Source organism: Spea bombifrons, chromosome 2 (genome assembly GCF_027358695.1).
Source record: "Spea bombifrons isolate aSpeBom1 chromosome 2, aSpeBom1.2.pri, whole genome shotgun sequence".
Lineage (NCBI taxonomy): Eukaryota > Metazoa > Chordata > Amphibia > Anura > Pelobatidae > Spea > Spea bombifrons.
The window spans coordinates 21,461,121-21,484,402 of record NC_071088.1 but is presented as its reverse complement, the minus strand read 5'-3'; the positions used below and the strand labels follow the sequence as shown (position 1 = coordinate 21,484,402).

Sequence of the window (23,282 nt, the reverse complement as noted above, 5' to 3'; positions counted from 1 at the left end):
AGCATGTGTAATAATTGTTGTAAACGTGTTTAGCACAAATACCTTCTCATCAGACACAAGTCAGAAAAGGAAAACCTGACCTACTCAAAAGAAAATCTTATTTATGTTGAAGGCCTTCTGCTCTGGCGTATATAAGTACTTATATAGGCGTGTATATATCTTTATCCTTTTAGCAGTTATGGTTCCTTTGCAAAAAAAATGGCCTATATTTTCATCTGTGAATCTATCAATACATCCAAAATAATAAATACAATACACCTTAAAGAAAAACGTGTGCACAACAAGGCCAGACAATCCCAGTTACAAAATGTCACACTGTTGTCCTAATTCAGTGAATTCGAGGACTTCTAAATGATGTTCACTTTTATTACCAACTTGGTACTGGACAGAGATGAACATAAGTGACTTTAACCTAGAGTTTGCAATCAAACACCTCAGACAGCCCGATCCGTCTCTACACACACCTTCTAAAAGCATTTGACAGAGCTGTCCAAACATCTGCGATTGTTTTATAGTTATGTGTAAATTCATGAACACATGCCCAAAAGGAAGAACAGATTAGATCTTTGGCTTGGATTTCTTTACAACAATGGTTTGGTCCAAGCTTATACTTCAAAATAGGACTCTATTTTTGTGTAGAATGAATAGAAGAAGGAAAAAAAGGTCAATGATCAATGATAGTTGTGAGCTTGAAGAGCACAAATTATATGACACAGAATAGTTCTAAAGAGACTTCAAAATAGTCCTCTGGAGTTTCAGATCGTTAAAGCAGGAGCAAAAAATTTCACATTCTTGTCTGAAAGACTATTCTTACTTTCATGATGTCCAAGTCGTTGAATGAGAAGGTTCTTACACCCGCTACAAATGCTGGGGAAACAGATTGAGGCTCAATCACAAAACCTCTACAAGCAAACAGTAGAACTGTCGCTTGGATTGATTGCCTACAGAAAAGGGAAAAAATACATAATCTCTATAGGGGAAGGGAGATTGTTGGTGGTTTGCCTCACTTATATCTTCTTACTGAGAGGTCACGGGCCTCCGCTATATGAATAATCTGCCTTATTGTGCATCACAAGTTTGTTGTCCACAAAGTAGAAACTGTCCGATTGTGTCTCGTAGGGGTGTGTGATCATCTCACGAACTGCAAGATAAAAGTAAAACCACACAAAGTTATTATATTTAAACCATACACCCCCCCAACCAATTACTAAAACCATATCTTCACCTTCTAGTGTCTCAATGTCTAAATATTATCCTCTAGATTGTAAGCTCGTTGGAGCAGGGCCCTCCTCACCTGTTGTCTCTGTAAGTCAAATTGTTATGTTATATACTACTTATGTCCTGTCTACCCATTGTACACCGCTACGGAGTTTGATGGCGCTATATAAAACAATAAATAATAATAATATTATATCTGGGAGGTTCAACACGACTGTGGCACTGGTGAAGGTCACACTTATTTACATCGTTACCACAGCAATGTTTTGTTTTAAATGAAGGCATTATCTGGTATTATAACTTTAAATGGACGGACCGACCAAGCAAAGGAGATGGGAAAAGATTCTTACAAATACCTCAATGAAATTGAACAGGAAAAAACATTAAAAGTAAAATATTTAAATTTAAAAAGGGACATTCAGCTATCATATGCATATCCACTGAGAAACCGTATATAAAAACATTTCAGTATCCATTTACTGTACTTGCAATGCGACAGGCGCAATGGTGAGGTGAAATCTTTTCTATTGAGGAAAATCTTCCCATTTTTAATGGTTTGGGTAGATGCCTTGACTACCCGGCCCTTCCAGTGGCATTTACAGTCTGTGTAGGACACCAGTCATGTGTCCTGAGATTATAATATTTCAGTAAATGTAGAAATTCTGCATAGCACGGCCTCAGATCCCGGTATATACTCACTAAGATCCTCCGAGAGCTGTGGAAACTCGTAGATATGTTCACATGTGTTTTTACTGCTTGGGATGCAGAAACCAAACTCAAAGTCAAAGCTTTTCAAGAGCTGCTCACGGAAATAATGCCTCTCAATCATTCGGAAATTATTAATGGGTTTATCCCCTACTGTAAATTCAACCCTGGAAAAAAGCATAGAGAAATCACAAAAAACAATCATTTTCCCCACTAGAAACACAATAGGAGGGGAGGGAGAGCAGGAGAGATATTGCCGTGTGTGTGTGTGGTAAAGCATGTTAGTATGTTGGGTGCATGTGCAAATATGTTGCTGTGTGTGCTAGTATGCATGTAATTTGTTACAGTGTGTGTGTCCTCAGTAAGTGCGCGTAAGTATGGTACTGTGTGTGCGTGTATATTACTGTGTATGTTAGTATGTGTGTAATGTGGTACTGTGTGTGTGCGTACATTACTGTGTATGTTAGTATGTGTGTAATATGGTACTGTGTGTGTGTGCGTGCATTACTGCGTATGTTAGTATGTGTGTAATATGGTACTGTGTGTGCGTACATTACTGTGTATGTTAGTATGTGTGTAATATGGTACTGTGTGTGTGTGCATGCATTACTGCGTATGTTAGTATGTGTGTAATATGGTACTGTGTGTGTGTGCGTGCATTACTGCGTATGTTAGTATGTGTGTAATATGGTACGGTGTGTGTGCGTGCATTACTGCGTATGTTAGTATGTGTGTAATATGGTACTGTGTGTGTGTGTACATTACTGTGTATGTTAGTATGTGTGTAATATGGTACTGTGTGTGCGTGCATTACTGTGTATGTTAGTATGTGTGTAATATGGTACTGTGTGTGCGTGCATTACTGTGTATGTTAGTATGTGTGTAATATGGTACTGTGTGTGCGTGCATTACTGTGTATGTTAGTATGTGTGTAATATGGTACCGTGTGTTTGCGTACAAGTATGTTACAGTGCACGTCTGCGAGTATGTTACAGTGGGTGTGTGTACTGTGTGGGCATTTTTTGTTACGCCATCGATACGACACCACATGAAAGGAATTGAGTTATACAATCAATCAACACCTACAATAGCAACCAATTGGCATGATTCAAATTGTGGACTCCCCTTGTGTTAACTGAGCTGCCTGGACATTTGGCATCTTGGCCAAAATATATTCCTAATATAGGGGACCAGCGTTTAAATCACGCCATCGGGTATCCGCATTGAAAGTGCTTGCATAAACTTACGTGGCACCGACTTGGCGCAGTCTGAGAAAAGCGGGCGTAAACTGATACCGAACAAATCGGCCAGCGTTTGGGTCGGCATCCTTTTTATCTCCTTCACGTTCTGGAACATACAAATTAGCATTAGTCACACATACAGACTTTTGCAGGAATCCGTAATTAGTCCCAGAGCATTTAATTAAAGCACTTAAATGCCCCAAAAAATCTAAATGTTTTATGTTTGTATACAGTTTATTTCGTGGAGGAGCGACATACAGAAAGTCTCCTGGGACTGAGCTGACCAAAGGACGTGCGTTGTAGGCTCCTTGCCAAGTCTGTTCGTTTCCCACATATTACCGTATTTGATGAATCTGAAATTTGTTTTATCTGCAATAGGCTGAAAAACTTACTAGTGTTGTCAATTCAGTGTGATGTGGACACTAATCTTATCGATAACGCCCCAGGATTACACCTGAAGACTGCAAGAACATTCACTGTACTGAATGCACAACCATGTAGACCTAACAGAGAGAAGGACTGTCTACTGCAGACTCCAACACTGTGGGGCACGGCGTTCACAGGTGGACATACAGGTAAGAACTGGCTGATAACCACATACACCATAAATGTAGGACGGACACAATCTGAGGATTGCCATGTACTCCAACAGTATATTAAAAAAAAAGGGGGGGTTTGACGATCAGCCATAACACCGACAACCTTTTTGAGAAAATACAGAATAGCTGGAGGGCCGCGGAGATCATTAGCCCTGCTAATGTAGACTGGGAGTGAAGCATAATTTACCCCAAAGCTTCTGCAGCTGCCCACAACTGTCTCCTTCAACTGCAATTCAGATTGCAAATAGAAAAATCCTGTGAGTTGAAGCTCACTAGGGCTACATAATGGAACAGCAGACAGATCCATCATGAGAGAGGGAAGGTAAGTCGATTTATAATGGTCTGCAGGTTGTACAATAACATGAAGACTTACGGTAAAGGATACTTTTCTTTACGTTCGGATAAATTCTTTTGAATTCATTGTGTTCTCCGTGTGTATTTGTGGTGTTGTCTACGTGGCCAAATTTGGTCATGATGTGTGTGATTGGAGTATATCAATTAAATAAAATGGCGGGCACACAATGTACGCAATAAGAAATAATTCTTCTAATAATAATAAACAGAGGGGATGGGTGCATACATTCATTTGCCGTCTCATCACACAAAAATAATAGCGCTAACAAAAATATAGAATATGGCACACCAACACAAGAGAATGCAACAAATATATTCTATAGAAGTTCTGCTGTGGCCTGGAGTCTCCACCATGCGATTTTCCGAAGTAGAATCTTTCAATTTCTTCAGCTTACTGTGTAATCCCTGTGATTTGTTTTTTGATACAAGAACCAAATACAGTATATGCTATCAATGATTATATTATATACAAGCATACATACACACATATATCTCAACAAATGTATGTATAGAAAAAAACAGCAGGAAAAAAAGATCAGAGCCCAGAATGAGATCCATGCAATCTCTACTTGGCTACTGTTGTAACTTAAAGACACTAATGGACAATAATGCGGGTTGTGATATTTATTACTGTTACATTTAATCACAAATACTCTCATATTGACTAAATCTTGTCTGGATCCAAAGTTTATGCATTACTGAATAAGATTGGGCCCTCAAAGTCAGAACAGAAAAATCAGAGGCAACATGCGTTGCTTTTTTATTTTTCGCCACTAGGTGGTGATATAAGTACGCAACATAATATATTTTCACATGGATATTGCCGATTTGAAGCTGGAAATACCGTATATAGTAACACAGGTCACCAACACCTGTTTCACGTGTTCTCTGTAGCGCTTAAGAATTATAGATGAAGCTACAAAGAATGATATGATATGGCCAATATACAACGGGCCTCTGTACATCTTCCATAGACTCTATGTAGGCCAGCTGCTCTTTTAATCATATTTACAAATGTTTAACAGAACTGGCAAGTCCCTTTAACAAAAAAAAAAATGCAGGTCTAAGCCATAACTTCACATCACTCTTATATCTCAGGCTCAAAACAATGTCAATGATTCTAAACTAACCATAATATTCTTAGATTTATTATTATTATTATATTAATTTGATGGGGGAAGAAGATGAAGAAAGAAAGGCTCATTGCTCAATACTTCTTTTTCACTTACCGGATGCTGGAGGTTTAGTGATTTCAAACAAAACTGTTCCAGACTCCATATCCCGAATTTTGAATCTGGTAAAATCTATCTTGTAGATGTTTTCTTCAGGAGTACATAGATAGTCTAAATTTTAATAAGAAAAAAAACAGTAGTTTACTTTTAGTTGACAGAATATTTATGTATAAAGAACAGTACTGGCACAGACTGGTAAAAAAAACGGGTATAATCAATCTTAGTAACCAGTTTTTAAACAAATATCCCAATATGTGTTTACACAAACTTGCATATATAAAGTTATTTAAGCAATCAACGCAGAAACAAGCTAGGCCCACTCAGTTTTGGCTAAAGTTTTGGCCCATGCCAGCGTTCGAAATAGCCATCACCTTTGAATCCATGTGGCCGAACATTGGAGGTCATGTTAAATACCCACAAGTGCTTGATCTTAACATTCTAGACACTAGGTCTGTTCCAGTACAGTTCTCTCCGACACACACACACACTGCAGTAAACAATCAAACCTATTTTCATTTAATATAGCACCGTCCTATTCTGTAGCGCTGTACAATGGATAGAGAGGCCATAACAAGTAGTATATAATAATTTGACTTACAGAAACATCAGATGAGGAGGGCCCTGCTCAAACAAGCTTACAATCTAGAGGCAGTTCGGGAGCATTACACAAGAGGTAAACGTGCCATTGTTATGGATGGACCAGCCACTCTATTATAAGTATTGCTGGGGAGGGAGAAGGAAAGGTGAGGAATATGGGAGGGTGTTAATGTTAGACTTGAGCGCTGGCCAAGTCTTCATGTACGGCTTCAAGAGAAAAAAAAATCTCCGTATTCCACAAATATTCACTCGTTCTCATGTTCTTTTCGAGCAAAAAACACTTCTTCGGGTTTGTTTTTTTCTTTTAAAAAAAAGTACGAAACTTGGCCTGGGGGTTTCAGGAGTTGATCCCCAGGCTAAGTTTCAGTGTCAGGAGTCAAAGGTCCATATGAGAGACGCTATTAGTCACCGGCACCACTCCTGCCCTTCACTGGTTGATGCCAGTGGAGGCCCCTGCCGGCGACCAATAGAGTTGTTCGTAAGGATCTTTAACTCCCGACACCAAAACTTTGCCTGGGGATCGACTCCTGAAACAGGCCAAGTTTCGGCATCAGAAGTTAAAGGTCTGTATGTGCGACTCTATTGTCGTCGTTCGTATAAACCTTTAACTCCTGGAGCAGGGAGACCAATGCTCTCCCCAGGCCAAGTTGCTCCGACCTGTACCTGGCAAAGCGCAGGGAAAGATATACCTCAGAGCAACTTGGCCTGGGGAGACTAATGGCTTTAGCATCATGAGTTAAAGATCTGTAAGAGCGACTCTATTGGTCGCCACCAGGGGGCTCATCTGGTATCAACCAATGAAGAGCAGCTGCCCTTCATTGGTTGATGGCAGAGGAGCCCCCTGCCGGCAACCAATAGAGTCACTCTTACAGACTTAAAATCCTGTCCGAAAGCTGCTGCGTATTTTTACAGTGTTAACCCCTGCAAAAAAAAAAAATGGAAAAAACACACACAAATATTCACCTGAAAATAACATGCGAACAGGTGATTATTCATAGAAAATGAAGATTTGTTTTTTCCTTTAGACTAACATTAAGACTTGGCCGGCGCCCAAGTCTAGTATAAATACCCGTGTACCCAAACAAGGCCACTAACAGTCCAGTTAAACGTGTTGGGGCACTGGGAAGCATGTATGCCTTTATTCTTCTTCTTTTAGAGAGAACACAAAATAAATAAATGCAATGTTTTAAAATGGGAGGTAAAAAAGGAAAACATTTACTATTAGGCAAAATAATTAGAGAAAATAAAAAAAAAACTTAGCAGACATGGATAAGCCACACAATCCTGAGACGCATATAAACTGAATCTGAGATACTCATCAAAACATTTGTTCCAATTATTGTAGATAGTAAAGTTTATGCTTACATAGAATGCGCGTAAAAACACACTTCTGTTCTAGTGCTAAAGACAGAGTATAAAAACCCTTTATGCAAAAATTGGTAGATTTTTAACATACTTTGTTAAAGCAATTTCCTAAACTTCTCAATAAACACATTGGCAATTTTAACACATCATCAAACACAACTCAGCAGGCAATAGCGAAATTAATATAAACACATCAAGCGCTGGGTTATAAGGAGGAGTGAAATTAGTGAGCTCCATAGGTCCAAGGTAGCTACAGCTGGCGAGCCAAGATCCAAATTAATCTAGAAGCTTTTTCATCACGTAATTTGTAAATGCCGATCGACTGCTAGCATGCAAACGGTAAGCTGCTTTGCGGCTTCGGTAAACCTACATTCCTGAAATAGAACAAGCTTAAGAACGCCATATCTAAGTAACCGTCTACAAGGCATTGTATCCCCAAACACAGGACCCACATTTTCTTTTTTACCCGGCTCGAGCCCTTACACCAAAAAAAAAAAAAAAAACAACATTAAAATGATTGGTTAGAAGAAAAAAGTCATATTAAGAGCCCATTGTGCCACAGATTAGAGAAGCTAATGCGTGCTTCACTGATCTCTACTTCAGCAAAATCTAAGAAGGGTCTTGGGGAAAAAGGCTTATCGTTAACTTATCAGGTAGCTGCTAGCCCATACGTGTCAGTAGGCAGCCCTAATTCTTAAGCAATCCCTTAATACAACAGATCTGAATTGAAACCAATGGCGCCCAGATTATGCCACTGGCACACTATGCTCTCAGGCAGGCTACTGGGCCACTAAGAGTGTGAGCTTAGGTGCCACATTTTTGTGGGCGCAAAGAGAATGTGCCTTTGTTTAGGCATTACTGTTTCTTAGGACCACCGCTTATTAAAGATGTCCGCTAAAAGGTCCTACCATCAAGTGGGATTCATGATCCACGTAAGGGGGCTTTCACTGGATAATACATATAATACCGGACATATAAATTAGATTCAGGGGTAGGTATTACATTTGCCAACACACTTTCTATTTGCCAGCCATTAAATTGCTCACACTGCTTCTGCTCCTTAGCTATGCTAATGTAGTAGGACTAAAGAAAGGCTAATTAAAATTCACAGGGGGACGACACTGGAACCGTCTTGCTCTCGATTAGATGATCTTCACAAAGACGTGCTCTGCGGTATAAACTAGGAAGACAATTTAAAAGCTTTTTGTTCCCTTGCGTTTACTGCTTTAAAAAAAAAAAAACTAAACAATGTCCAGGGGATTCTTGTACTTTATTCTTCAGTCACAGAGCTATTTATCGCATAGAGCAGTCGCATACAATGCAGTTTTCTAAGGACAGTCCCATCACCTGGGTGCCCTAAATTCTGGTGACAGCTATTAACTATTTCACAGCCCAGGGCATAACATGGAGGAAACCGGGCTGATGGTTCCCCAATAATAGTTGGGAAACTAATATCGCACTTATAATACCCCGGTAAGCAGTCATCTCTTCTGTATTTACCCCTGTTGGGCAACAAAGAGCATGCATGTTATAGCCTCTTCTCACCATACGGGTACGGATTTGTTTGCACATTATTATTATTATTATTATTATTATTTATTGTTTTATATAGCGCCATCAAATTCTGTAGCGCTGTACAATGGGTGGACAGGACATAACAAGTAGTATGTAACATAACAATTTGACTTACAGAAACAACATGAGCTTACAGTCTCTGCAATAAGTGTACTATTATATAGGATGCGATGTAACCTACACCAGGCCGCGGTTACCCTTTCTCCATGTCTAGCCGTACCAGATCAGATTATGTAGAGCGCACCTGGGTATATTCCCAAAGGTAAGCGCTGGGCCACAGTAACGGGAAGTTACGCCCCTCAAAAGGGAGGCTTTTTTGTTGTTTATTCGTGCCCAGGTTAATTAGTCAATGTTTTCCAACAGAATTCCTCCTCTCCTGGCACCATAGCAACAGAGCAGCTCCCTGCCCTGGCAGCATTTGTTGCCATGGCAACACTGTTGGTGGATCACAGAATGGAAAGATAAAATGCTCTTCTTCCTTGGTACACAGCCTAGACATGCAGTACCTTCCCTCCGGGAGTGCCCTGGAAAAAGCTTCCAATCAAAATAAATCAAAGACATATGCGTGCATTATATATATATATATATATATATATATATATATATATATATATATATATATATATATATATTATATATAGTTCCAAACTACACTCTCCTTTAAAGGCCCATTACAGAGGGTGCTGGCGGGTTTGACATCACTGTCAGTGGGTGACGAAACCCCCAGTTTGTCAGGTTTTCCCTTGCTGGATGCATTGTTGTGGCAGTAGATAAATGGTATGGTCTCCCAGCAGATGTGGTAGAGGCTAATGCAGTGAGGGAATTTAAACATGCATGGGAAAGGCATCAATCTATCCTGAATCTCAGAAAAGACCAAGGACAGATCATGATATGGTCATTTCTGTAGTGCTGTACCCTGCATGGGCATCTAAACATGTGCGTGGCTTTTACATGCCCGCAGCGGCCTCCACAGCTTCATATACTAAATCCAGGTCCAAACTTGACAAGAAAAGTGTGATTCGGGGCCATAACCTTTTTTTTTATTTTTATTTTCAACTTTGAAGAGTTACATTTGAATAGTTTCCATAATGTAATGATATAATTGTATAGCATTAACCGTACGCCCCTGCGTGTTAAGATAATAAACCTTACAAGTTCTCCAATTCTTTTCTGTCCTTTTAAAGCTTAAAGTTACTAAAAGATTCAGCAGGCCGATTGTACAGCGCTGTGGAATATGCTGGTGCTATATGAAGCAACATAAACAACAAATACAACAACTGTCTTCTGGTTTCTATAGCAACAGTTAATCAGTGCCTGTGTTGAAGGCATATAACAATTAAGCATTCCTGTCAGAAAACATAAAAATGAAACAAAAATTTTCCATGATTAATTATTTCTTGGAAGAGTTTGCCACGCTGTACTAAATTATATTTTGTTGCATTTAGTTATAAAAGTCCAATTAAGACTACGTCCGGACAGAGACGCATGCATATATGTATGTACGTATGTATGTATGTATGTATGTATATATATTTTGTACAGCGGGAAATTACTTTCAAGGGATCCATGTATAATGTGGATATAGAGGTAAAAGGTGATAATTGTTAGCCTTATTTGCATGCGCCTACCCAGAATCCCTTGTTGTTGTGGCAGCACCATGAGATTTCTGAGGAAAAAACAAGCCTTCTGGTTTGTCTGGTGTCTGTAGATGTTTAATAATTGAGTGTGTAATCATGAGTAATTGAGTGTGTAATAATGAGTAATTGAGTGTGTAATAATGAGTAATTAAGTGTTTAATAATGCTTCTACTACCCCATTTTCTAGTGGAATGGTTTTGCATCACCTTTACCTACCATAAAAATAACTTTTGTTAGGTATTAAATATTCCAGTCTATGCTAATCACTGTAAATAATAAAAAGCAACAAAATAAAATAAAGACAAGCAAGACTAAAATTTGGTGGAAACAAAGAAAACGATGAAAGGCACGGTGCAGCAGCATTAATACTTTTGAGTTGAGGCAGACCACAATGTCACGGCAGTCATATTGCTTCCATTGCCTGTATCACTTTGTTTCTTTATGGATGTATATATCAAATATAAATGTAATTCCTCATATCCATATCCATTTCAAATTAGGGGAAAACACCAGCCATCAGATGCACTTTAATCATAGCGGAGAGGTAACTTTAAAATGTCTGTGGTGTGGCAGGTTCTGCATAATGCCCCCATATGCAATCACCCATTGTTCGCCCCATATGCAATCACCCATTGTTCGCCCCCATATGCAATCACCCATTGCCCACCCCCAAGTATTTTCCTTGCACGAATATACTCAACACCAGTCATCTCTAGCACTGGCTTAAAGGATGTTACAGACAGGGGGTCTATTGAGACCCTCATGCACTTGTTGGAAAATCTCATTGATTTCAATAGGAGCGCGTTTAGCAGCCAAAAACAGTGGCAAAAATATTCTGACTATGAAAGAGGGTAGCTTCTACTTAAGGCAAGTGATTTTATTTTGTTTTCATTTTTTAAAGAATTTGTATCAAGGATTCCAATAAAAAGACTCAAATGATTGCTGGAACCAGAAAAAAGGAGGATAGCATGAAAAAGCCCCACTTCATGAACAAAAATAGTTCCAGACCCAGTTTAAAAAGAATAAGACCTTTGTTAGTGGCTTCTGGGTGCAGTGGTTCTTTAAGGCCGCCCTATGATCAACACATACTAACAAGCAAACTCTAACACCCACTCACTGAACCACCGTACACTTACATACACTCACACACTGTGTGTGCTCCTCTCTCCCTCACAAGCGCAACTAACCGTAGGCTCACCCCTAACACTCCAACACCATATCCTAACACACAAACTCATAACACCATACCCTGACACCCACACATGCTAACACCAAATGCTAACATGATAACAACCGCGGCATCACCCCCTGCCCCCCCACACTGTAGGCCCTGGTCAAGACTGCATTATACATATCCCATAAATGTTTAAATTCCCCTCAACAATCTCTACCACTGCTGGGGGAAAGCTCTTAAAAACTCACTAAATTTCATGAGTTCTGGTCCTAGAACATCTCCTCCTACTGAATCTGATTTGGTTGAATCTGGAAAGGGGCATTTATAGAATGTTGATTATGCCAAAAGACAAGTTACTCCCAAAGCCCAATCTTCAACGCTGCAGCTGCTTATTAGAGATCTGTAATTTTATAAGTGTTCTATTACAGTACTGTAAACTACAAGTATGGGGCTTGGAGGGATATATGGTCCTCCCTGGGGACGGGGGTCCTCTTTATACTGGTTTCTAGCTGGAATCGAATTAAACATTAAAGGTGGGAACAACATGCGCCTGTGAGACGTTTACAGATCTCCCATGAGCAGAGGACACAAGGGATATTTTAGAATACACTAAATAATTAGCACAGCAAGAGAGGGTCATGACGCAACACAAGATACACTTAGCTGGGGCGACAATGCAGAGAACACGTGTGTTAAGATACAGGCCGGTGTACACTACGGTGGCCCAGAAGAGCTTTTCCCAACACATGTAAGGTAACAAGAGAAATCGAGACAGTAGAAAGGCTCCAAGGCGAAGTATACGTTCCAAAGATAGAGCTTATCGTAAATAAATCATGGACCAAAGAAGCCCTATTTTTTATAACGATGCTGCTAAATTTAGTATTAGGCGGCTATATAACAATTCAAAGGTATACGCTGGTATACATTTGGAAGGTTTCCCAGATCCCCGGTTGGACCAGACAAGTAGCCTCCCCTGCGTGCCTGCGCACGAAGCGCACCCACTGGTTTCAATGGGGCCACTTTCCTGTACCGAGCAGCCTAAACTGGAGAGAGCGGAGGGGGGTGATTGTGCAGCTGCAGCATTAGCAGGGAGGTTAAACGAAAATGCTGAGTACGTTTAATATGCATTCATGTTTGATGAAGCTGCTTGGTGCAGTAAACGGCCCTTTTAAAGTTCAGGAGAGTCAAAGTTCCGGGTACGAGGCTAATTGTTGATCTCTAATGAAGCTAATTTTATATGTTTATTTGGTGTTCCGCTTTACATAATTTAGGAGACATTTAGCGCCCTAACACCACATGGTATATCCAGGTAAGTTCATGGGAAAGTTCCCAAAAGGCAAGTCCAGCCTTCGTATTATTATTGAATTATATCTTCTCGTTATCGTCAGCAGCTCTGTTAACGCACACGATAGCTGGATGCTATTAAAGTGCCTACCAAAGTCCTTCAATATATACCGGTACATTTCAAGTCCAGAGGCAGAAATGTAACATGTGATGTGATGCGATGCAACAGTTACATTATAATTTTGGGCATTTCCAATATAATAGACTATCGCCTAACACTTCCGCCACGTAGGGTGTACATCTACTCCAAATATAAAGGGACAGTCCATCCGTTAAATGCACTTTAATGCATAGCTGTGTTTACATTTTTGGGTTGCAGAATCCCCCATATGCATTTGCCCCGATGCCCACCCCCCAGGTAAATGCCCTGCGGGAGATGTGTTCAACTGGTTTACCTTCAGTTAGCTCGGCTAACACTGCCAACGGGAGCTGCCATTGATTTCAGTGGGAGTATTTTCCTGCAACTGATTGGGTGCTTCAGGCAGCCAATCGGTGGCAAGAATTGTCAGTCCCTGGAGAAGGAGGGCAGCCTCTTCTGTGTCAGGTAAGCGGTTTATTTTATTTTTTCACTTAAATGTCATTATTATATTAAAGTTTCTTGTTCCTTGCAATAGTTAAGTTGGCAGTAGCAACTTCTTAGGAGAGCTAAATAAAAGGGTCCACACCATGGTCTTGAACGCTAGGAGACAAATGTCTTTCTTGGCAGGCAGGTAGATCGGAGAGTGCCTCCTCTTTTTTAAGCTACAATCTTTTAATGCTAAAGCAATTAATTAAGCTAAAATGAGCTACCATTTTCTTGACGTAATCCCGAATTTAATCCAGTTGTATAACTCACAAGGAGGTTTTACGGGCAGGTGGGGAGGGATTTTAATGCACAAAATCCTACTAATCAGGGCCAATGCTTCTGTTCAACTATCCGTTTGGACTTCCATACAAACTCTACTACAGTAACCAAGCCATCGCTGATAGGACATCAGATAAAATTTGTGATTCAAAAAAAAAACTAAGCAAAATCAGCGAGATTATACCCAGCAGTTGTTAGTCAAGCACAAACTCTAAAGGTCTAGTTCACAATTATTGATACCAAATGATGTAGGTAAAAGTAGAGTACCGGTAATTGTAGAGGTCTGGCATAATTCAGCAACAGCAGTTAGCAACAGTCAAGTCCTTACTCCTGGACTTCTAAGTGGACCCCAGTTTTCAGGGGGTCCAGAAGCTCCAGAATAACTTGTTATCAACTACAACCAGGCCTTCCTTCCATGTTTAGATGAACTGGGACATTGCACTCATCATATGTATGTTGATAGCAGACTTCTAGAGGGTCCAAGATAACCCCCACACCCATCCTTTATATGCTTGCATACAAAGCGCTCCCATAGATTTCAGGAGGCTGTATGGAGCAGTACTTTAAGATGATTTGTGTGTTGGTGGGGCTGTATGGGGCACGGAAGGCTCCCTTTAAGGAAGCGGTTGTAAATAAAAAACACTAATAAAAGAGGACCACAATGTCCCTTCATCAGGCGCTGTCCAAAGTATTGGCACACTGCAAACTGCAGCTACTATTTAATGCCGACGATGCTTGGCTTAGGTGATGGGAGCATCTTTATACTCCCTTTGGGACTCAGCAACTTCTCTACAGCGTTACCTGTGCAAGTTGGTCATTAGAACAATAAATAAAATACGTTATGTTGTGATAAAATCTTGTTCTAGTTGTTCTAATGATTTTTTCATGTATAATAAATGAGCATGTATAGATTATTAATATCAGCGCAGAACAAGTTAAATATGTTGGGAAGGGGGAATTATGGTTTGAACTGCTATGTTATCAGACTAAACACTCACACATAATGAATTGGCAGCTCATAAAAGGACTTTGGTAACACCGCTGCAAAACAATTAGGACTGAAAATTGCTTCCTGGCCTCTGGAATTAATTTCCATCAGCTTGAAACAATAATACTACCAGCAAAAACTAGCTGGAAAAAAATAATATATATATATATATATATATATATATATATATATATATATATATATATATATATATGCATGCATCTGCTTCTATAGCAAAGGGACACCTTCTTAAAGGCCCCCTTTAATGCATACGATCCCTGAGCGTTAATTTCTAAAGATTATTTTTATCCGAGCACATAGAGGGATTCATATAGGGGTACATTTATTTTGGCCTGTCTCCCCACCTCCTTTCTTTGCAGGAGAAAGCATTCAATTGAAGCATTTGCCTCCGAGCAGCTCCGTCGCTGGGGCATTCAAGATTTCCAGGGGGTGTAATGTGACCCCTCTCAGCCATGCTTTCAATGGGAGATTTTTCCCGCCAGTGATCATCATTTTCAGCACTTTTTTTTTTATACCAAACAGAAAATGTGTATTAAATACTTTAATGGGCATTCATATTTGATGAGTTTGTTTGGAGGCAGCAAAATCTCCCTTTAAATAATTGGTGTAGCGTTTTGAACATCTATTGTCATAATTCTAGCAGTCATCAATCCTCCTCTCTAAAAAAAAAAATAATAATAATAATAACAAAAAAATTTTTTAACATACGCTCAGTGTCTAATCAATAGGTGCCATCAGCTGGCCATTTTCTGGCTTCGGACCATGATTTAAATTTTAGCCACAATCTCAACAGAAAAATAAAAATTTGTTTAAAAAATGAGAATATGCAATATGTACTTTACAGTGAAATATTAATTTATAGTAAAAAAAAAAAGGGACTCATGGATACAGCGAATCAGTAAATACGTTGTTTCGGTACACATAGTATTTATACCCTGTGTATCCATTTCTTGCTATAAAAAAATTAAAAACAAGTTTTATTCTAGTAGAACATATTTAGAAAACCTGCGCATGAGTCATTTTCAAACGATTAGCGAACACATCAATCCTTAACCATACTCAAGGCTGACACGCAACTGGAAAATCCTTTAACGCCTCTCTACTCGCTGAAATAGTATGGGAACCCTCACCCAGATTATAATGGGTAATCCCTTAATCCATCAGGCACCAGACATTGTTCCACGTATAACCAAGGAACACCAGTGACGTGCGCTGCGATAACGCCACCCGATCGTCTGCAAAAAACATTAACGACTACAAACCATGTGACGGCAAACCGCTGCTCAAGAAATATTTACCTAAAACATCGTATAATTCTTATATATAGGTATTAGAATTGGAAAATATGGCTCTTACGGGGGAAAATGACATCATGAAATGATGTCACAACGTGTGGTTTTTTTTTTTTTAGTGATGGCTAAAAGAAACAGGGAAAGGTTATTGTGGTATATACACAAGATATGAGAACATAACAGGGAGTGTGAATTGTTGTGAACCCAACTAATAGCATTGAAATTAAACTATGCCCTGAAAAGCGGAACACAACAAAAGATTAGGTGCCCTAAAGGGACAGTCCAGCCGTCATATACACTTTAACGCATCGGACAGCTGAGGGGTCTCTAACTTTAAGCAGCCAACCAGCGGCCAGAATTGTTGGACCACAGGGGTGGAGGGCAACTTTTTGTTTTGGAAGAATGCATATAAAGTACTCACAGAGAGGCACTAAAACAGAAAAAAAACTGCAACGCAAGACTTCTAACACAATGTAGGATGTGGCATCATAACCCGTTTGTGCTTCCGGCTTTGTGACACCACATTCAGGAAGAGATCTGTGACGAAAAAAAAGTTACCGAGCTTTCTAATTTCTGAACAGCAAATATAGTTTCAAATAAATAGCTAAAAAAAAAAAACCTTTACATTTGATCAGGACTGTTATTGTCCCGTTTCACTGTTTTAGGCACTAATGTTATTTAATGCGGGTGAACGTTTCAAAAGGAAAACAAACATTGGGGAGTTTATTTCAAGACATTAACGCAGCAGAACAAAAGACGGAGCGATTATACTAAAAAGCCTCATAAATGGTATTTGCATAAGGATTTTATGTGAAAATGTTCGCGTTTATTCAAAAGACAGTCTGGAGCTTCCCGACCCCATCAGGCACAGACTATATTCTTAATACACATTCCGTGGCAGTGGACTATAGGACTATAGATGACAGCGTGACAGAGGAGGCAAGTAAAGCTTTGCGATGAAGTCACAGAGGCATCCAAGCCATAAGGTAGATGCGGCTCATACAGAAACGTATTGTCATAGCGGTTTGTCTTAGTCTGTCAATTCTGGACTTAGCCCATCTTATGTATTGTAAGAAGTGCTGCGTAAATTGTTGGCGCTATATAAATAAAAGATAATAATAATAATAATGCAGGTAAATTTCACGGGTTATACCCATTTTGCCTAGAAGTTCGCCTTGACGTTGCAAGGTTGGCTTGTGTTCCGTGACTTGGGCCAGTCGTACAGGAAGCCAACGATCTAACATATAGACCCACTATAGGAACTTCTGTAAATCCGGGAATACAAAGTGTATCTCGGTCCTATTCAATAATGACCGGCTTGCTCTCCAGCGCCTTGGCTTTATTTTGCATTAATAAGTCCCATCCCCATTGAGCTTCTGCTGCAGGAAGAGGTTGCCCAGCCCTGTGTTATGTTTATCTAACTCTGAGATTGTGTCAGTCCCCTGGCCCATTAAATTATGCATTATACAGGGCCAACTCAGCCCTTAAACCTGGAACTTGTCAGCGTTGGCCTTTCATGGTGACTTTAGTGAATTAACGCTCTGTGTTCAGGACATACACACACACATATACATATACATATATACATATATATATATATATATATATATATATATATATATTGTGACAGAATGACCTGTCATACAGGGGCCCAAGGTACTCAGAGATGGCTCCAGCCTGGCTGCCAAACAGGCAGGAACTCCATTGTTAAACTAATCCCATTAACAGGATGGCTACCAGGGGGATATTCAGTAGCTAAAGGGGATTAAAGGTTGGGTTGTCTACCTGTACTTGTTTATCAATGTTAATTTATGTTAATGAAGTTCTGTGGTTATATCAGTCCATGTTTTACATCAATAAACTGTTCATTCCTGCTGTACTCAGTTCAAGGTAGTTGTGTCTACTTATTGGGTACACATAGCAGGGTTCCAAGGTGCGCATGCTGGCTGGTGCTGGAAGTGATTCCGGGGACAACAGGAGGATACATGTGGGTGATCTCTGGGAGTTACTACAGCTCTCTTGGTGAACCCGTTACACACACACACACACACACACACACACACAATGTGTTTTAAAATAACATGCTGCTCCACTTAGACAAAAAACATTAATTGCTTTTCTCTTGCAAATAAAACTTTAGCAGATCTGTAATTTTTTTCTCTTTCCCCTGAAGGTTTAATCAGGTGAATACAGAGAATCTTTTAAGAAGCTTTCACAGTTGCTATGGCAACAGCCTATCCGTGCCTGCTTTTGTGTCACGTGGCAATTAAGCTAATTTATGAATGAGGTAACATTTTACATGATGAAAGAAGAATTTTCGGGAGAGGACTGGACATCCAGTAGTACTGGAAACAAGGTTATACGTTAAATACAGTAGAGTTTGTGAAATATCATTTTTAGGCAGGCAGTTATGGTCTGTAAACTACATTTTGTGTGTTTCTTCGAAATATCACAGACAAAAAATAATAATTAATAATAATAATTTCAGCATTGAATGGGTGATTCACGAACGTATACATTTACATTTTGAAACATTTTTTAGTGTTTTAATTAAACATTTTTAGCGTCCAGAGTTATGTTGCATACAGTTATATAAATATATATTTGCCATATTCTGCTGGAAAGTATTTAATAATATTTGTTACATTTTTATACGTTTATCTAATAACATAATCATTTCATTCCGGGTTAACGTGTTTTGACCTGAAATGCTTTTTCTTATGTTAAGCGTAAGTGGTTTGTATAATTGGACACAACTAAACGACAGCAGCAGGGTGACGGCGGGGCCCTAATACACTGGGGGCCCCTTAAAACTGCAATAGGCCACCTGGGGCTGGAAGCCACTTGTACACAGTATGAACCCATCAATGTGCTGTTTTGGGTGAAATTGGTTTAAATTCATCATTTAAGTGATACATTATTGGGCCAAACTCTCTGCCTGGACCTAATGAGACCCGCAGGATGCCAAATGGCGTTCAAGTGATCAGCGATCCAGTCCGGGTTTTAATCCGCTTTTCTCAACAGGTAAAACAGGTCTGTGAACCCTACCGACGCCTCGGAGCGAGGAATAAAGGGGGGCAGGTGGGTCACAGTGCGTGCCGAGTGATGCCCCCGGACCCCCACCCCACTCACCGGCTGTGATCTTCTGCAGCCCCAGTACATCCTCCGGTGTGATGTGCGGCTTTCGGAGCAGCTGCTCCTCCGTGCTGCCCGCGGCCACCACCTGCCCCCCGCTTGGCTTCACCTTCATGCCGCCCTCCTGCGTCCTGCTGCCGGGGAGAGTGTCAGTGCCCAGGGAGGAAGAGCTCATTCTCCGGGAAGGGGGAACCGAGAAATCGCCGGGAGGAAGGAAACGAGAACGAGAGAGACGGATCGCACAAGTGAGGACAGAAGGAGGAGGAGGGACTCAATGACCTGCCCGCCCGACTCAGTCTTAAATCCCGCTAGCGTGCGACAAACATAAGAACACGGGATCGCGTAATGCTGAAGCGCCCACCGGCGCACGAAGCTTTTATTGCTGTGGCTGTTGGTTTAACGTAAATAAATCACTGCTTGCGCCCGCCCGCTTCACTATTATGACACGGGCAGCGCTTCTAATAACATAGTAACCGGGGAGAGGATGTGTTACTATACGAATAGAGAAACGCTTAGGGGAAATCTCGCTTATTTATAATGTCCTGTAATACCATACTGGCCTCTGATTGGCTGAGAAAGAACAAGGGCTGTGTTGTGGCGGCATAGTGATCTGCTCCACAGTATGTTTTATTGCTAAAGGCCTAGGCACAGGGTGGGCATTGATTGCAGGGCGAACCCAATACTTGCTGTAAAACTTGTATCTGCTGTTGACGCTCCTTGTCAAACAACGTTCACAGTACTTAATGTGAAAAATATTACAATTAGAAGAGTAAAGCATTATGTGAATGCGCTGTGGCAGTTTATGTCTTTCTGTGGCAGTTAAAAAGCCATGAGCCATTACAATTTTGGATTTTGACCAGGTAGACAGGGAACTTGTCTTGTGAAGGTCTGCAAATCTATATAAGATCAAGTCTCTGTGAAACTTCTATCGCCATGAGCTGTTCTCATTTGAACAAACACTTGTTCCCATTATATAGATTTACTTAAATTAGGTCTTGTTAGAGGGCTGGCAGCTTCTGGCTCAGGGGCAAGTAAAGAGAACTGGCCCTCTTCCCCCCTCCAACATATGCATTGGCACACATATTATACAAACCTACACACTAACACACGCTTACACATACTTACACTAACATACACTTATACTCACTAACATACGTACACAATCATGCTCACACACTCCTCACACCACTTACGCATTCATGCTCACACACAGACACATTCACATCCATGCTAACACACTAACATGCATACACAAACGGCTAAGTGACCCCAAACATTTTAATGGCAGTTTACATGCCAACACAAAAATGCTTACACATTCATGCTCACAAAGACATGCACTGATCACTCTGCACACAGCACGGGGGAAGGGGGATACACCACTCCTGCAGGTAAGTGGTGTGGGGCACAGGCAGAATGTTAGGGGGCAAAGATGGCACAGGCAAGCTACTTGGGGCCACTGACAAGCTGTATGGTAAACATGGCACTGACAGGTTGTTTGGGGACAGATATCGTGCAGACAAGCTGTTTGGGGGCTAAGATGACACCAATAAGCTATTTGGATACACTGGCCAGTTGTGACAACGATGGCACAGACAAGCGGTATGGGGGATAAGATGGTATTCACAAGCTGGTTGAGGGCAAAGCTGGCACTGTGGGACATGTTGCTTAGTGAAGTCAGGGGGCCCGGTGGCAATTTTTACACCAGAGCCCTGTGTTTTCTATTTATGCCCCTGCCTCACAGCTAATCAATAGAGAAAACCGTGATAAATTAAAGGGACCGTCCAGCTATGGAGAGTGTTATGGCTGTAATGTCTCTTTAATGGTGAGCCTTTTACAAATACATGTGTCAGTCACTGGTAATTGTCAATCTGCCTCTTTTGAAATCATTGCATATAAATCCCACACAGGGTCTAGGATCAAGCAGTGGTGCTGAACAATTAACATACGGACTATGTTTTCAGATCAATGGAAAACAGACTTCATAGCAGAGACTCTCTGGTTCATAAAGGCACTGTTATCCTTTGATACAAAACACACTATTAAACTATTCTTTCATAACCGTATGTACAAAGCTTTCTGTCTGCAGGATATATTTATGCAGGGCTACGCTGAATGCTATTATGCACTATTTGAAAGCCATGTTCAGATCAAATTTACCAAAGCTCATTAAATGCACATTTTTTTGTTACAAAATCAGTTGTGTTTTCATAAAATATTTCCCATTTTTTGCTGAACTTCAATGGTAAATAATAAACTATATTTTTATATGACCCCCCCCACACACGTTCTATTCGTAAATAGTTTATGTAAAGGTGCCCATTAGACCGCTAACTTTGATCACGGCTGATTTTCACAAACAGATCACGGATATCCCACAAGCACTAAGGTCTGGTGCATACAGAGAACATGTATGTTTGGGGGAATTTCTACCCGGGTTACAAGGAAATAAATCATTATCCTTAAACTGCAACCCTTGCTAGTCTGTTCTCTAAAGAAACTGTCTATTCAACCTGTTGTGCCTCTGTCTAAGAGAAATTGTATGTTAACACAGACACCGAGTCTTTCCAATAAACCATTGGAACCAACCTTCTAGACTGGAAATTCCACTCATTTTGGCAGGTTAAGCAATGTTTTTTTTGTGTTTATTTAAAATGTTGTATTTTAATTTTTGATCCATAAACATATTTGTTTAAACCTTGTGTCTGTAAATCCTAAGGTCAGCTAAGGTAAAGGTGTGGATTACTTTGTTGTGCGCAGTGGCAAGGTGAAACATTTTTAGTGTTGTTTTAAGCAAACCTTTACCCCACCCCATATCCCCTTGCGCTTTATAGCTTCTTGGGTTTGCCTCTTTTTATTTTATTGTTTCTTAATCTCTAAAAGGGACCGTTTACTGACTGCCCTCCTCCTTCCTCATCTGGCAGTTCCCATTGAAATCAATGGGAGCATACCCTGCGCATGCTCACTGAGATTTTACCAGACTCTGCATTGTTTACCAAGCCAGTGCTGGAGCTGACTGGTGGTAATTATATCACATGCAGGGAGATATATTTCGCCAACCATATCTCATGCATGGAAAATAGCTGAGTGTAGGGCAAAAGGGGTACATATGAGAGATTAAGCAGAATCCCCAATGCATTTGCAAAGGGGGCATCACAAAAATGTAAAGGGACCATGGAGCTATCATATGTAATAAATGTATTTATTTTTAAATTTGTACCCTTCGTGACAATGGCTGTTAACATTTTTGGGGCGTTTAGCTGTAATTTTCTTAGCTGTAAATTTTCATTTACTGCACCCACACAATCCATATATTGTTTTTTTAGGGCTTTATTAGGACACCATTATTTTGATCAAGTCATCTAATTTACTATATATATATATATATATATATTTATATATATATATTCAACCTGTTGTGTCCCTGTCTAATGACGTTGACAGTAAATTATATATATATATAAATATGGTTAAAGCCCACTTTAACCCCATGACATGCCAGACACATTTATCGTCAGTGACTATGCATTTCCATGACGTGCCTGGCATGTCAACTGTCGCAAAGAGGTTAAAGTGGATGTAATGGCTGGACGTTCCCTTTAAGCAATCTATTTTGTCGGGCAGACGCTGGCAGGATTCAAAGCTGAAAATAGCGTTTCCGAAGAACATTGGGCAGTGCTGTCTACCAGGAAGCGGTAAAACACTACTCCTTTTTATACACGAATATCAATGAAGCCTCTCTGGTCACTAAAAAATATTCTGGTTATTACTGTCCCCATAATACAGGGAGACGATGTTCTTCACGCCATTGAAACTCACCACCTACACACAGTGAAAAGCCCGGCAGCACACAGATTATACTGAAGCTTGAGATGAGTTTGGTATAACAGGGAGGGCAAATTAAGGTGAAGTCAAAGATCATTATGACAGTGTAACAATTTAATTGATATCCTTATTAAAA

The 23,282-nt window shown here is 40.2% G+C and overlaps 1 protein-coding gene across 1 annotated transcript; it reads right to left on the bottom strand.

Annotated features, from left to right (window-relative positions):
* Positions 1–494: 494 nt before the first annotated feature.
* UNC119 (unc-119 lipid binding chaperone) lies at positions 495–19,940 on the bottom strand. Its single transcript, XM_053457397.1, has 5 exons — positions 19,319–19,940; positions 5,347–5,460; positions 3,171–3,270; positions 1,918–2,090; positions 495–1,141 (listed from the first exon to the last, which is right to left on the bottom strand). Exons 1-5 carry the CDS (start codon positions 19,494–19,496, stop codon positions 1,029–1,031), a joined length of 678 nt encoding a protein of 225 aa, XP_053313372.1. The 5' UTR covers positions 19,497–19,940; the 3' UTR covers positions 495–1,028.
* Between the last annotated feature and the right edge of the window lie 3,342 nt (positions 19,941–23,282).